The sequence below is a fragment of the Mercenaria mercenaria genome, chromosome 11, assembly GCF_021730395.1.
Source record: "Mercenaria mercenaria strain notata chromosome 11, MADL_Memer_1, whole genome shotgun sequence".
NCBI lineage: Eukaryota > Metazoa > Mollusca > Bivalvia > Venerida > Veneridae > Mercenaria > Mercenaria mercenaria.
In genome coordinates, this window is record NC_069371.1 from 37,899,787 (window position 1) to 37,917,388 (window position 17,602).

The window sequence follows — 17,602 nt, forward strand, 5'->3', positions numbered from 1 at the left end:
TTTTAGTAAAAGAACATACAGTTTTGCTACACCTTTAAAAACGTAAGTTCACCTTTAAAGTTCTTGAATAATATAGTGAATACAGAATTGATAGAACTGTTAATTCTGAATGAATTTTGTATTATTGATCGCGGCCTCACCATGCGCGGATCCAGATGGGGGGTGGGGACCGGGGGTCCGGACCCCCTCTGGAAAATCTTTAAAAAAGGAAAGAAGACAAGAAGGAAAGAAAATGTTTTTCGAAAAAGGCAACATTAGGACTGCATGTAAAGTATATGCGGCTGCTGCTACATACGACCCCGACATAATTCATATTATTTATCTAAAAGAAACTAAGAATTTTACCTTCAAGAAAGCTTGATTTTATCCTTTTCGCAAATTTAGCAGGTTAGTCCATAAAACTGTCCCAGAATGCAAAAAATGAAGTGCCAAATTGCAGAATTTCCAGGGTGGGTGGGGGTGGGGGCAGGGGATCGGACCCCCTCTGAGAAAATTGGCTGTGTCCGTGCATGGTCACTATACCTGTCCAGTACCGGACATTATGGTAAACGCTTCATTCCTGCACAAATGACAATTTCGCAACTTCTGTCCGGTTTGTACAAATTTCTGGCCGCGATAAACCATTTGACTTGTAATATTACCGGATTGTGGTGGTGCTTGATGCATTAGTGTGGTTGTGCTGAACTTTAATATAATTATCCTTACTTCGTTTGAACATTCGGATACGGTGACTTTGTGTTTACATTTAAATTTGGAATATTTGAATAGCACTTTTCAGCGTGCTAGTTCATTCATTTCATTATTACGACTCGATGTTGCAAGATTCATGAATACAGCGGTGAGGGTCCCTGTTTATAAGGGCCACACCAACCTATACAAATACATACAATAAACTAAGAATAAACTTATCTGAAGATAAACGATGAATATATCAGTGAAAATGCTTTTTCAATAAGAAGCAAATAGATTTTTTTCGACAGAGATACCCTCCCCGGTACTCCCTAACAGGTTCTAAGGAGATGTTCATACGAGCATACCCTACTGCGAATTCCCTCCATCAAAGGTAAATACATTATTTTGCTAGTTTAACATCTGAAGTACTATTCTGACATGTTCTACACAATTTCTATGTATGGACCTCCGTGGCCGAGTGGTTATACTCGCTCACTTCGAATCACTTGTCCCTCATCGATATGAGTGTTAAACCTTGCTTAGGATGTTGATTTCTTAATGTGAGAAAGCCATCTACATGTAGCTGACTTACGGAAGGTCGGTGATACTAGCCAGGTGCCCACCGATGCTTGAAACAATGCATGGAGAGCACATTGGGTCTTTCTCCTTCTTCAAACCCTGCAAAACTTTCCATATGTCATACATTGTGTCGGTGTAACTTTATACTTTGCAAGAGCAAAAACGAAACACTTTTTATGTCCGACACAAATGTACGTCTGTTTCTGTTGTCAAGTACTAAACACAATACAAGTATGGAATGCTCACAACCACAACGAATATTGATTGCAGTGTCTACAACCAACCGATTTTGTAGATCTACATGAACTACCAAGAAACTGTGATGTTTTGGCTGTTTTATCAATGAAGACAACTAAGCTTGCACGGTTCTTCTGCAAAATGGAAGCATCTGTTATGCTGTTAATTTCTAAATGATGTGAAAATTGGTGTGAAGTCCCGGCTACACTGCTTTAAATATATTTCAAACTCTATGTAAAATATTCAAAGATTGTCCTCGCAAATGTTTGAAGTACGCGGTTGTGAAGCTACTGTTCAACATTTGTCATTTTTGAGAGTTATCCTAAAAGCACTTGGAAATATGTCTCAAAGACCATCTAACAGATGCAATTTAGATTTAAAGAAGAAATGTCAAATGCCTCTGAGCTGTTTTATTGAGAGGAAATACATGCAAATGTAATTTTAAAATATGATGAAGTCTAGATTACAGTTTCATTAAAGTCAGTTTCCACTTCATTACAACTGCGATATCGTTTCAATCACATTACTGTAAACAAGACCCCCACCACCCCGTCTCATTTTAAACAACGAAACAGCAAAATCATTAATTTTCAAATTAACAATATTATAACCGGTCTGGAGTGTTCAGTCATATGAAAAACATTGTTCTGCTAAATATTATTTTCAAAAAGTTAATTAACAGGGAAGCAATAATTCTTGGTGCATGTATGGCGCCAAGTATCGTCAGCGTGATCTTGTTTTAAGAGTTACACGTCTCATGGAATAAGAAATTCTGCATTTCGGTCCTAAAGGTGTGGATCGACCTTTAGTGTAACACCGTGTTTTTTTATCAAATGTTGTAGCACTCTTTCTTGGCGTCTGTATGGCGCCAAATAATATTTCGATGAGACGTCAATAATGCCATGCATAAAATGTGGTTCTAAACTGAGACATTATGACAAGATCATGTTTGGTTGTAATCAAACAGCACAAAAATGTATCGAATCGTTATTAAGCCAACGAGTGACTAGTGGACCCGTAATTTTTACGTATGTAATATCGGCATTCTTCGGTAATTACCGAAACTAGTGCGTGTATGAACTAAATTTACGAAGAATGCTGCTATCTGAGGTCATTGTTCAATTTTAAAATATTTACTGTGAAAAAAATAGCTTTCTGAATTTGGCAGACATTGAAATCAGTCTGATAAACACTTCTAAATTTCATTGTGATCTTCTATAATTATTATGTATTTTCATCAAAATGTGAAGTTATTAATGAAGCAAGTTAATCCTGAATAAAGTACTTTGTCTACACAGCAAGTACCTCTGTCAAACAAATGTTAGACAAATGTTTGGTTTGTTAGAAGTAAAGTAAATTTTCACATTTTGTTAATAGCTGAATAAGATTGCGCATATCTAACAGCATCGACAATGAGATATACAATAAGGTGTATACTACCACTTTTATATATTAAGTTAACTTGTACTGCGTGTGTCTACATAATTTTCTCTTAATATAAATTTGTTCATGGAGTGAAGGTAATAGAACTTTCGGTGACGGAATAAAGTTATGATATTTAAAGCTTTACGTACTACTTGAAGTAAGTAAAAATGGCTCAGAATGAAAATTCTTCGGATGCTCAAAAACCTAATATAAAAATGAAGAGAAAAGTCTATAAAGCCATTGTTATGATGGAAAATGAAATTGAGGAAATTGAAGAGATGGACACAAGAGAAGATGATGTTTGGGTCTGCACGTTTCCAAGATCAGGTATGTTTATATAATGTATCTTGACCGTGGACCCCTTAGTAGTTGCAATAATACATGCATATCAAATCTTTCCCCTATGTCTGCGTTTCTTTTCTTAAAAAATGAATCGTATGTAAGGGTTTGGTTTAAAAGTAAGCGTAGGTAAAAACAAGAGCTGTCGGAAGACAGCAATGCTCGACTATTCAACAGTCTTGTCAATTGAATGAATATTAAAGTCGAAAAGGGGGCATAATTTTGTAAAATTGCAAAACAGGATTATGGAACCCTGAGATACCAGCTTACATACAAAAACTTAACCAAAACCAGCTGAGTCGAAAAAAGGACCATAATATTGTAAAAATGCAAAGTAGAGTTATAAAACCTGTGCACTGCATGCCTGATCATCACAGTGAACAAGTGGATGAAGTTTCAATCCATTCCCATCAGTGGGTACTGAGATACCAGCTTACATACAAAAACTTAACCAAAACCAGCTGAGTCGAAAAAGGACCATAATATTGTAAAAATGCAAAGTAGAGTTATAAAACCTGTGCACTGCATGCCTGATCATCACAGTGAACAAGTAGATGAAGTTTCAATCCATTCCCATCAGTGGGTACTGAGATACCAGCTTACATATAAAAAAACTTAACCAAAACCAGCTGAGTCGAAAAAGGACCATAATATTGTAAAAATGCAAAGTAGAGTTATAAAACCTGTGCACTGCATGCCTGATCATCACAGTGAACAAGTAGATGAAGTTTCAATCCATTCCCATCAGTGGGTACTGAGATACCAGCTTACATACAAAAACTTAACCAAAACCAGCTGAGTCGAAAAGTGACCATAATATTGTAAAAATGCAAAGCAGAGTTATAAAACCTGTGCACTGCATGCCTGATCATCACAGTGAACAAGTAGATGAAGTTTCAATCCATTCCCATCAGTGGGTACTGAGATACCAGCTTACATACAAAAACTTAACCAAAACCAGCTGAGTCGAAAAAGGACCATAATATTGTAAAAATGCAAAGCAGAGTTATAAAACCTGTGCACTGCATGCCTGATCATCACAGTGAACAAGTAGATGAAGTTTCAATCCATTCCCATCAGTGGGTACTGAGATACCAGCTTACATACAAAAACTTAACCAAAACCAGCTGAGTTGAAAAAGGACCATAATATTGTAAAAATGCAAAGCAGAGTTATAAAACCTGTGCACTGCATGCCTGATCATCACAGTGAACAAGTGGATGAAGTTTCAATCCATTCCCATCAGTGGGTACTGAGATACCTGCTTACATACAAAAACTTAACCAAAACCAGCTGAGTCGAAAAAGGACCATAATATTGTAAAAATGCAAAGCAGAGTTATAAAACCTGTGCACTGCATGCCTGATCATCACAGTGAACAAGTAGATGAAGTTTCAATCCATTCCCATCAGTGGGTACTGAGATACCTGCTTACATACAAAAACTTAACCAAAACCAGCTGAGTCGAAAAAGGACCATAATATTGTAAAAATGCAAAGTAGAATTATAAAACCTGTGCACTGCATGCCTGATCATCACAGTGAACAAGTAGATGAAGTTTCAATCCATTCCCATCAGTGGGTACTGAGATACCTGCTTACATATAAAAACTTAACCAAAACCAGCTGAGTCGAAAAAGGACCATAATATTGTAAAAATGCAAAGCAGAGTTATAAAACCTGTGCACTGCATGTCAGATCATCACAGTGAACTCAATCCATTCCCATTAGTTGGTCTTGAGATACCAGATTACATATAAAACATTTCTAAGTCGAAAAAGGGGCATACTTTTGTAAAAAAGCAAAGTAGAGCTATTGAACCTTTGCAATGTAAGTAAGTTTGTCACAGTGAATAAGTGTGTGAAATTTCAATCCATTCTCACAAGTGGTTACTGACATACCAGCTTACATACAAAAACTTAACCAAATCGGGACGCCGACGCCGACCCGAACGCTGACGCAGACGCGGACGCCAACGCATGGGTGAGTCCAATAGCTCTACCAATTTTTGAATAGTCGAGCTACAAATCAGACCTGTTAACTTCTTAACTGGTATTGCACTCGTAATGACAATCGGTTATTTCCGTTGGATTACGTTAATTTCCTTATGTAATGTCGGCATTCTCCATTTGCAACGGACATCATTGCTCGCATGACCTTAATGAAAAATGCCGAAATAACAGACGAGAATATCACGGAGATTGTCGATTGACATTATGTCCACTACCTTAATTGGCATTTCAATTTAGTACCAGCGTATTCATGGCCGTTCTGTTTTCTACAACTGAGTAATGCGATATTTACCCATTTGTTTTTAACCTTAATTATTTTAAGCAGAAGTATAATGGATTTTGGAATAGAAACTATTGAAAAATAACCAAATTTTCATTACTTTGTTAAAATGCAACTACCTCAATCTTTACAACGGAGTTGAATAATTTGTTTATGACAGACATGTAACTACGTATCTAAATTTGATGTCCTTGAAGTTACCACATAATTGAGCCGCACAATGAGAAAACCAACATAGTACATTTGCGACCAGCATGGATCCAGACCAGTCTGGTCAGGATCCATGCTGTTCGCATTCAAAGCCTATTGCAGTTAGAGAAACCGTTTTACAAGCAAATGCACTATGTTGGTTTTCTCATGGTACGGCTCATATATTTTATCTTGAATGATAACAATGGCAGTAAAAATAGTCTTACGGTTTCCTTCAAACATAAAATATATATATTCTTTGAAAGCCCCTCTACAACAGACAATGTTTTGTGCGTACGCGTGTGACTCACTAAATCCAAATTTCAGGGACAACTCTAACACAAGAAATGGTATATCTGATTCAAACATTAGACTTCGAAACAGCGAAACGTATGCAGCTGGACGAACGATTTCCGATAATTGACTTTAAAGATGATAGGTACCCTTACTTCAAAGGTAAACTAAATGAGATAAATTTACTTAATGAATATGATGTGAGTAGAATACAAAGAATGCAATTTTAGTTGTAATTAAAATATCCATATCATAACCCTATTATATGTCACATGAAGAATTATATACATGTACATGCATAAATAATTTCAACATACTGGTGTTTGTGTTATACACCCAGATGGCACGTTCAATAATTGGATGTTTTTCACCACGACAGAAAGATAGGTAGGTAGAGAAAAACGGAATATATTCGCACCTCATAATTCTTATACACTAAGACTAAGAAGGATATATAATGCCACTCATCATTTAAGCCGCACCATGAGAAAACCAACATACATTTGTAGTGCATTTGCGGTGAGCACGGATCCAGACGAGCTGCGCATCCGCGCAGTCTGGTCAGGATCCATGCTGTTCGCTAACGGTTTCTCTAATTGCAATAGGCATTGAATGCGAACAGCATGGATCCTCACCAGACTGCGCGGATTCGCAGGCTGGTCTGGATTCATGCTGGTCGCAAATGCACTATGTTTGTTTTCTTATAGTGCGGCTCAGTTTTAGATATCAAACATTTGTATGCATTGTATCTGATGTTTAACTACACTACTATCTAAAACTTTTGATAGAAGTACACTTTACCTATTGTTATCTAAATTGGTATCACTGTATTATGATAACATATTGTTTTGTTCCCAGACACACTAAGGAAAATATTATTAATAAAAATGATCAATGTTCACATTATTCTACGTGACACGTTGTGTATCAAAAGACCGTGTATTTAAGTCATTTCGAGCAAATCGAAGTGGACACAACAGTCTGCCATTATGTTTTAGGAAAGAAACTTTGACGTAGTGGTGTACCGTTGTATATCATAGTTTACTTCCAGGCATTCAACCTATAAAAGATATGAGGTCACCTCGAATGATAAAGTCGCACTTACATCATTTTCTTTTGCCGAGGCAGCTCCGAGAAGGAAAAGGACGGGTAATGTTAAAGTTATCATATATGAGCCGTGCTATGGGAAAACCAACATAGTGGCTTTGCGACCAGCATGGATCCAGACCAGCCTGCGATCCGCGCAGTCTGGTCAGGATCCATGCTGTTCGCTAACGGTTTCTCTAATTACAGTAGGCTTTAAAAGCGAACAGCATGGATCCTGACCAGAATGCGCAGGCTGGTCTGGATCCATGCTGGTCGCAAACCCACTATGTTGGTTTTCTCATGGCACAGCTCATATATAAATCATTTTTAACCAAGCACATAAGCAAACAAGATATCTGTTCGTAATTTATTTATTTTGAAAATATTTTAGTATTTTGTACACATGTATCCAAGCAATGACCTATATCAAGCGTATGGTTTATTTGCAATACTTACTTAAAAGGTAAGAGCAGATTTTCTGGAAGCAAAGAGCACAACAAATACACACCAGAGCATTGCAAAGTAGGCCCGCTACAAACAAAGTGTAGTGGAAAGATAATAATATTCTTATATTTTGGATATAACCAAAGCAATGGTTTGTAATTAAAAAATGACGGCAACTGATTGACTAGGTCCGCGGTTTATCAGCAATATCTGTAATCAAGAATATCTCTTAACCCTTACCATGCTAAATTCCTAAAATTGACTGGTCCATAATTCAATTTGGGCAAAACCATTTATTATTCGAAGGGTTCTTCACTGAAAATTTACTGACTGAATAGCGAACAGTGCAGACCATGATCAGACTACTCGGATGTGCAGGCTGATCTTGGTCTGCACTGGCCGCAAAGGCAGAATCATGTGCCGCCAGCAGGTTAAAGGTTTTTAGTTTAATACATTATTCTCATTACTGAAGATCACTCAGCTCTTCGTTCGTTGTCCCGTTATTATAAAATATATTTCAGCATAAAAATAAACTGTTAGTATGAATATAAACTTGCGATCTATTTGCTGGCGCTATGCAGTTTCAATTAATTGCTAATCCTTGAGGTTGTTTACAGTAGCCGCTAAGTCAACATTCTGTAAGTGCATTAATACCTACACTAATTTCCATTATAATTAACATTAACCAGATGTTTAGACATCTTTGTCTAGTTAATTTATGTTTTAACTGTTTCGGATAATTTGGTCTCAAACAGAAAAAAATATGTTTATCTTCTAGTGCGCTCTGCTATGTAGCAATGCATGGCAGTCTGCAAGAATATTTTGTCTTAGTTCGGCGCTCCTCGTTTTTTATGTGTGTGTGTGACAAAAAGAATCACACTACAAAAAAAAAAGAAATAAAAGAACTCAAAAACTTCCTATGAATGTGTATTATTGTTACTTCACTCTGCACATTTGTGTGAAACAATGGCAAATAATGCACCTGTTGTCATTCTGTGACACCTTAATGCATTTTGCTTTATTAACTGTTTTGCAGATTATATACATTGCCAGGAATCCTAAAGACGTCGCAACATCTTTCTATAAACTCGGTGTATACGGCAGTGAGCTTGTGGAAGAACATAAAACATTTGATCAATTCATTGACGGTTTTGTCAATGGAACAGGTAGGCATATTTCTACAGTGACATTCATTCTGTACGAGTTCTATATAACTTAAGTTAATAAAGAATCGAGAGGACAGTATCACACCGGGTATTCGGCTACCTACTAGTGTGAGCGATACCGTCCTCGTATGATTTATATACATGTAGGCTGTTTAGGGTAAATAAAAGCAATGCCAACGTATGACACATATTTAAGGATGTTGAACATTCTATAGACAGATTCGTCCGAGGCAATGCACTAACATTAGTCATCAATAATATTGATATGACTATAAAATTTGAAGAAATATATCGAAATTCGTGTATTTTGACGTTTTGAGACGTATTTTCTTTGTTCAAAGTTCAGATAACTGAATTTGCCACTCTCCTTGGTAGAACTATACATACTCAACTACAGTAGGTATGGATCCTATACATGCAATTTATTTTTGATGATAAAATTTCAATTATATGCACCCTGTCGCTGTATTTGATGATACCTCTGACGATGGATGAAAATAAACAAAGATACCTACCCGTTTGCACATAGATAACGTCCTCGTTATGTCAATGAATATTTGTAAAACTCCCCGCAACGATTACCTCCCCTTACGGTACACTAAATGAACGCAGTGGAAGGTACCGCTGTGAGGAGCTTGGTAATTTATAAGAACTAGATGATGGAGTACATCATGTGAAACCCGACCTTTAGTATATCTCTATGATTAGAATGTTAACTTTTAAGATGTAAAAAAGTGAGAGTGGACCGTGTTGGCAGTGTTTCACCAATATTAAGACTTCCCTAACCCTAACACACACCCTCTACTCCTACACATTCTATCCTCTCGTCTTCTTGAATTTCTTCCCCTTTTTCTCCTTCAGTTTCTTTCTAAAAACGACAAAATTTGTGGACGCACCGTGCACCTGTGCGTACGGTAAGACCTTCCTTTTCTTCCAGAAAGGGAATTCGGACTGATCTGCACATGTATGCGTATAGGGAGAGGCTTCGGCTTCATCAATTTGCCTTACATCTTATCGGATAATATTCGCCTCACCCTCCATTAAGGCAATGCTCATTACGCACTTATTTACAAGTGCATACAATATATACAGATTGGTTTGTCCATACTTTAACTTACTCCCCTTAGATTCATAATCAACATTTGCAATACATGTATTAACAACATGACGACAGACGCCAAAACAGGTAAGATGATATTTTTATAAAGTTAAAGTATCAGACGAGCTGTAATAACTTATTGAAATAATATACAAATAGTTACTCAGAACAAGCATAGGGATGATCCAGGATTTTTGTCAATGGGGCCCGCCAAACTGCAAAAAGTATATAGTTTCATCAAAATTTCTCGTCGTTTTCCGTTTTTCATTTCCCACCATTTTAGGTCCGATTTTCAACATTTTGATAATTAGCAAATTTCTTGAGGCTTGAATGTGTTCAACAAACCTGCAAACCTACTAGAGGGGGTAACAATGAAACATTGTTGTTACAGTCGGTCTCAATTTCTCAATTTCAATTTCTGAAGGGCCTACGGTCCTGGGTCTCTTCGGTTCTGATAGGGACCCCCCCCCCCCCCCCCCCCCAATCCTGGCCAAAATTCGAGTAGCAGACATTAACAAAAGGGAAGGCAAATTTACAGCCCTAGTAAGGAAGCGTCACAATGTCTATAGGCAATGGCCTACTATCTGTAGACACCGCTGCAATGAAATATTCGTGGAACAGCCGAATTCATGTCTTCTCCTTGATGGGTGAATATTTTAAACAAGACAAGACAACACGTACTGACAGACTTTGCTGCTTCTGAAATCGCAATTTAATTGGTAAGTACACACAAGAATGGGTCTATATGGATGGATCTTGGTAGCAAATTTGAACCAATTATGCGAGAAGAAGTTTTCTTCGGATAGGCTGCTTCCTGTAGCTGAAGGGTATAGAAGACCCAAGTTTTATCTTTAACTTGGTTGGTCATTGCATATTATCGCTATATTTTAGAAAAGGGGTCTGCGTAAATGAAATGTCCGCTCGATTGACAGAAACAACGAGGATGGTATCATTTTCATCGTCAGAGGTATCCTTTTTTCTTCATAATGTCTTCGAAAAAAAAACGCTCTAATTTTACTGTGCTTCCACTTTTTTGTGAAACGAAAGCAATGGCTAACACACAGAATGCCTGCTTTTCATTTTCTTAACAAAACGTTTCTAATATAATCTTAAATAATACCATTATTTATGAAAATAGATAACATCGCCTTAACATATCTTTATTTTCGCGACAAAAAACGTATTTTTTTCACAATTATTCATATCATATGAGATAGAAATTTGAAATGGATATAGTTAAAAAATGATCTTACACATTCAATACTAAAACATTTCAAATCTTCAGTAAGATATGGAATAAGTATCTGTTTTAGGTGTGAATATCCAGTACACCTACATGTATATAAATCACACGAGGACGGTATTGCTCACACGAGTAGGTAGTCGAATACCCGGTGTGGTTATATCTAATTTGTTTGTCGGTTCTTGTTTGTTCTAACTTGTACGGAATGTTGTATATTCGAAGGATGATTGAAATTTGTACTTTTTAATCTTAAATTAATGTTACATTTAAGTAGAGAAAAAACAAAAGACCTTTTTCAAATATCAGAGCTCTGCATTATAAATAATTATGACAATATATTTAATGTGCGAAAATATATACACTATTTTTCACGTTCAAACTTTTACAATAAAGATTATATGTATTCAAAACTTTATGTATTTGGTGCTAGGGGCGACTTTTAAATGCCTAAAAAGTCGTTTTATGTTTTAGAAACTAAAAACGTAAATTGAAACAAAGCAAAAATGATTTTCGTTATAAATATCATGTTTTCAAATACAAAAAATATTCATGTACCGCAAAATATGTAAAAAATTGTACCTCTGTAGACTATGCATGAGTACTGTAAAATCACATATTTTCGCTTGGTCAAAATTTCGCAAATTTGAACTTTTGAGTATGTCGCGAGGTTTAATATTCGCGAAATTGCAAAAATTGTATCCTACTTTAATTTGAATTATAGTAATGGTGAATATTTACGCGAGGATTAATTTTCGTGAGATGTGGGACCTCGCGAATATAGCAAAAATTGAACCCTCGCGAAAATTTTTGATTTTACAGTAAAACACTACTGAGGTCAATTTAAAATGCACTTAATATCGATACTCATACAAAACTAGCTTTAGTAAAGTTAACTTTTGATACATGATATTCAACAGACGCAACTTTAATAAAAAAAAACATGTAGGCCTATGTATTATATCAAGAGACATGTAACTTTGAATGTGAATAATACATACACTATCGATAATGTTCTCTTATCTCTTCTTAGAATACGCTTGCCCTTGGACTAGACATGTCTTGGAATACTGGGAAAGGAGAAATGATGGGAATATTTTGTTTCTAAAATATGAAGAGATCGTGCGGGTATTTCTATTCAGTTTAACTGTTTTCACTAAAAGTTCTGTAACTTTGGTTCATGGAATGAAATAAGAGTAAGAATGTGTGCATTTAACCAGTTGTTCTGACATTGACCATCCCAAGGCGGTGCCCTACTGTTTGTATCATCTTTGTTGTCTATTTTATGAATTTGCATGTACATGCTTATTGTCTACATATCCCTAAATAATATACAGTATTTTTCCTTTTAGGGTAGGTGCGTTTTTTTGCAACATCACTATTTCTATTGGATGTATGTCGATGTTTTTGTCGGGTGGCTTCCTCATGGAATAGATCTATAAACCACTTCATTTTATAAAGTACAAAGTGACAGAAAGCCGCAAACAGGGACAATGTGATATCATTATTGTTTTTTAAATATTCTCTCAAGAAATGAATCTTTGCTGTCTTCTTTTGACATTAATACGAGGGTCGTTCCGAAAGTTATGATACTAGTCTCATAACTTGTCATAACGGATCGGGATCATATATAAGCAGTAGTTTTAAGTTGATGTCATGAAGTTAATTATTACATACTCCTTTCTTCTTCCCGTTAAGTTACAATGGTACCAGAAACGCCAATATTTTTTTCCATCCACAGACGCCTGAATTTCATACCGAGTGGCGTGACCTAATCTAATGTGTGTCTTTGCATTAATTCTTCTATTTAGTTCAGCATTGTCAATTTTACTCAGACTATTGAACAAATTCACAATATTTACATTAAATTCATTTGTGTAGGTAAGTTTGTAATAAAAAGGTTATCTTTGCATCTGGAAATATGCACTCGTTCTTTAGCGGAAGAATACTGCGCCCCGAAAGTCGCACAATATTTCCGCTGCAGAACTCGTGCATATTTCCCGATACAAAGCTAATGACCTATAAATACAAAAAAGTAAGCACTTTAATATCTTGATAATTTTGGAATAATCATAATCTTATTGCAGTGCAAAACAAATTATTGAAATATGAAACCAAAAAAGTGGTTTTATAAAACCACATTTCGCTCCACAATATCACGCATGTACCTTGTACACATGGAGCTGCATTATCTGCATTTGATGGCATTATGAAAGTTAAAATCAGACCGTGCTATTCATAATTCCGATCAGGTACGATAAAGTTATAAGGTCAGTATCATAATTTCAATAAGCACTCCTCGTACGCATACGACCCGTTTAATTGTTTGGGCGGTATCTTTACACTCAATAAAATATATTCTGACCGAGATTCGTTATTTACACCTTTTTATACGCCCGTTTGAAAAACGGGACGTATTATGGGAACGCCCCTGGCGGGCGGGCGGGCGGGCGGCGTCCACAGACCTTGTCCGGAGCATATCTTCTACATGCATGAAGGGATTTTGATGAAACTTGGCACAGTTGTTCACCATCATGAGACGGAGTGTCATGCGCAAGAACCAGGTCCCTAGGTCTAAGGTCAAGGTCACACTTAGAGGTCAAAGGTCAAATTCAAGAATGACTTTGTCCGGACCATATCTTCTTCATGCATAGAGGGATTTTGATGAAAGTTGGCACAATTGTTCATCATCATGAGAAGGAGTGTCATGCGCAAGAACCAGGTCCCTAGGTCTAAGGTCAAGGTCACACTTAGAGGTCAAAGGATACAAGAATGAAAACTTTGTCCGGAGCATTTCTTCTTCATGCATAGAGGGATTTTGATATAACTTGGCACAAATGTTCACCACCATGAGGCGGAGTGTCATGCGCAAGAACCAGGTCTCTAGGTCTAAGGTCAAGGTCACACTTAGAGGTCAAAGGATACAAGAATGAAAACCTTGTCCGGAGCATTTCTTCTTCATGCATAGAGGGATTTTGATATAACTTGGCACAAATGTTCACCACCACGAGACGTAGTGTCATGCGCAAGAACCAGGTCCCTAGGTCTAAGGTCAAGGTCACACTTAGAGGTCAAAGGTCAAATTCAAGAATGACTTTGTCCGGACCATATCTTCTTCATGCATAGAGGATTTTGATGAAAGTTGGCACAATTGTTCATCATCATGAGAAGGAGTGTCATGCGCAAGAACCAGGTCCCTAGGTCTAAGGTCAAGGTCACACTTAGAGGTCAAAGGATACAAGAATGAAAACTTTGTCCGGAGCATTTCTTCTTCATGCATAGAGGGATTTTGATATAACTTGGCACAAATGTTCACCACCATGAGGCGGAGTGTCATGCGCAAGAACCAGGTCTAAGGTCAAGGTCACACTTAGAGGTCAAAGGATACAAGAATGAAAACCTTGTCCGAGCATTTCTTCTTCATGCATAGAGGGATTTTGATATAACTTGGCACAAATGTTCACCACCACGAGACGTAGTGTCATGCGCAAGAACCAGGTCCCTAGGTCTAAGGTCAAGGTCACACTTAGAGGCCAAAGGTCAGATACAAGAATGACTTTGTCCGAAGCATTTCTTCTTCATGCATGGAGGGATTTTGATGTAACTTGACACAATTATACATCATCATGAGACGAAGTGTCATGCGCAGTTCCCTTCTTTCGAATTACTTCCCTTTGTTGTTACTATAAATAGCTTATATTGTAACTTTTTCATTACTAGTCGTAGGGAAAAATAGAGACCACTTTTCTGTAGTACAACATGCATGCTACATCCAATTTTGAGGTGTATTTTGACCAGTCTCTACCTGGTAAAGATTTTTGTGAGGACTTACAATATTTTTTTTTGATTTTTTTTTTTTTTTTTTTTTTAAGATTAACTTCCCTTAGTTGTTACTATAAATAACTTATATTGTAACTTTTTTATAATTGACCGTAGGGAAAAACCAAGACCACTTTTCTGTGGTACAACATAGATGTTACTTTCCAATTTTAGGTGTATTTTAAGGTATCTCTACCTGGTAAGGAGTTTTTTTGAGGACTTAGAAAAACAAAACACTTAGTTATTACTAAACAACCACAAAATTAAAATTCCATTTGCAAATACAGGTGCTAGAGTAAAGAAATTTGCTGTGACGGGCGTATATTGTGACATTCTTGCACTCTTGTTTTATTATGAGATCACCTACTGAAAGCAATCATATTCTGTACTACTTGGGTGTGGTGTTATCCTATCATGTATAAACTCACCTTTTAAACGGGCAAAGTATAGCATATATACTACATCGCTCAATCAAACGTTGAAAACCTCAGATATGCTCCGAATTTAGGTTCATCGCCTCTCAGTAGGACTTGTAAACAACCAGTGTCTAGGTTCATCATAAGAAACGTATTTACAAACGACTATTGAAGCTTCAGTGTGTTGTTTTAAATGTATTTTCCCTAGAAGGAATGCCCACGTGATTGGGAATGTCACTTCTACGAAACTGTCACATACAAATATAAAATTCCATGCATATGTACATATAAAACTGACTATAAATCAGTTTTTGTCCAGCAATTTCAAAATAATATCCTTACCTGAATCAACGTTGTTCAAGCAAAATCGTAAAAGTAGTCCGTGCGTGTGTTCAAGCTAGACAACGTAATTATGTCTAATCATAAAGAACCCGACTCTTGTGAGTTATTAAATATGTATCTGTAACTATGGGTATAATCTTCATTTTACATATTTCATACTGTTGTTGATGATGTGAAAGACATGTAATGGTGCACGTGTCACTTATTAAGAAGAAAAACTAACTTTATTTTTCAATATTAGCTTATTAGAATCGTTTTATCTTTATAATATTGTCATTAAAAAAGTATCTACTACAGTAAAATCTAAAGCTAATGAAACCTCAAATAGATAATAATAATCTCAACAGGACAAACCTTCTACCATCAGACAAATTGCGGATTTCTTGGGAAGAGAGCTAAGTAGCAAAGATGTAGACAGAATAGTTGAACATTGTCATGTGGACAACATGAGGAATAACCCTATGGTAAACGGGTCATACTGGAATGACTTCAAACACATGAATTTCCAATCAGACTGGAGATTTATAAATCAAGGTAAAATGGACCCGCTGTCGAGTATACGTATTCGAAGCCAACTTCTTAACATAGTCAGTTAGGAAATTGCTACCACATTAAAGATGTCCTTCAATCTGTATTCTTTTTATAATTTTTCATGTCCATCTTGAAGCACGCCTCTTCAAAGATTTATTAAGTAAAAATGTTATAAACGGTTTTATCGCATTTCGGTTATAAAGTTCTAAGACATAGGCATCCAGGCAATGTTAAAAGCTAGAAAGTCATTTTTGTACATAATATTATACGTAATTGTCACTTACTGTAACAGTTGTCACAGTTAAGAAAAATTAATGGAAATGAACAAAGGACATGGACTATAGATTTACATAAACTCTCTTCTAAACCTTTTAACTAATGGTGACAAAAATGTATTCTTTACAGGAAGACCTGGTACTTGGCATGAAAAGTTGACACCAGAGCAGAGCAAAATGATAGATAGCCTGATCAAAGTCACTGAAAAGTCCGGTTTATTCTTCGAACAAACATAAAGAAGAATATGTAACAAATTTTGCCTCTGTGAAGTCCGCTTTATTCCTCTAACAAATAGAATTGGAAAACGTTGATTTTTGAAGTGGTGAGAACCGGATTATCCTTTAAAAAGCATTATCAGGGAGAAACATTGAATTTTGTCACTGAAAAAACCAACAGCATAAAAGACGGACGTTAATTATTGTCACTTTTTAAATTGAAAAACTTCTGTTCAAAGTAATTTTTTGAAAATATATCACTTAGAAATCCAACAATTTACAATGATCAGAAGTGTTTCTTTTTCAGATATTCAAAACATGAAGTCAGATTTGTGTATTAAGTATATAGAGGATATTTGTTTGTTTTCGTGAATATGGAATATATCTCACTGAGAAGTGAGAAAATTTCAAATATTTTCACGAGCGCGTAGCGCGAGTGAAAATGTGAACATTTTCTCACTTTGAGGTAAGATATATTCCATATTCACGAAAAACAAACAAATTTTCTTTTTATTTTATGCTCAATTACGTTGCATGATGTGCATTTTGCAACAATTTTTAATCTCAGCGCAGGAAACAGACGCGCGTAAACAGACATGGCGTCAGACGTGTTGTGACGTTAGAAAGACGCACACAACATAAAATTCCATTTTATTTTATTTTTTGGTCCATAACGTTATGAAATTCTCATCAAGTAAAATTATTTGAATCGAGAAATATACTATAAAGAATAAAGTGCGACTTCAATTTTCATCCTGTTTTGAGCAAATAATTTAAAATTCATACACAATGTATGAGGGGGCGGAGCTATATCTCTCACAGTGTGAAAATATAGATTTCATATTTTCATAGTGTGAGTGATGAGATATAAAGATATTTAACTGATAGAATACAGTATTTCATTAGTTAGCATAAAATAAAGATGAAAATTGTAGTCGCACT

The 17,602-nt window shown here is 36.1% G+C and overlaps 1 protein-coding gene across 1 annotated transcript; it reads left to right on the forward strand.

Moving 5' to 3' along the window:
* The first annotated feature begins 1,870 nt into the window (after positions 1-1,870).
* LOC123532783 (sulfotransferase 4A1-like) lies at positions 1,871-17,201 on the forward strand. Its single transcript, XM_045314358.2, has 7 exons — positions 1,871-3,240; positions 6,060-6,188; positions 7,078-7,175; positions 8,593-8,722; positions 12,095-12,189; positions 15,986-16,172; positions 16,575-17,201. The coding sequence occupies exons 1-7, from the start codon at positions 3,081-3,083 to the stop codon at positions 16,679-16,681; spliced, it is 906 nt and encodes a 301-aa protein (XP_045170293.1). The 5' UTR covers positions 1,871-3,080; the 3' UTR covers positions 16,682-17,201.
* Positions 17,202-17,602: the final 401 nt, after the last annotated feature.

Excerpts from the sequence above, each read along its gene's own strand:
- LOC123532783 (XM_045314358.2), top strand. The coding sequence starts at position 3,081 with ATGGCTCAGAATGAAAATTCTTCGGATGCTCAAAAACCTAATATAAAA. Across the intron at positions 6,189-7,077 it reads TAGGTACCCTTACTTCAAAG|GCATTCAACCTATAAAAGAT; the intron begins GTAAACTAAATG and ends GTTTACTTCCAG. Across the intron at positions 16,173-16,574 it reads CTGGAGATTTATAAATCAAG|GAAGACCTGGTACTTGGCAT; the intron begins GTAAAATGGACC and ends TATTCTTTACAG.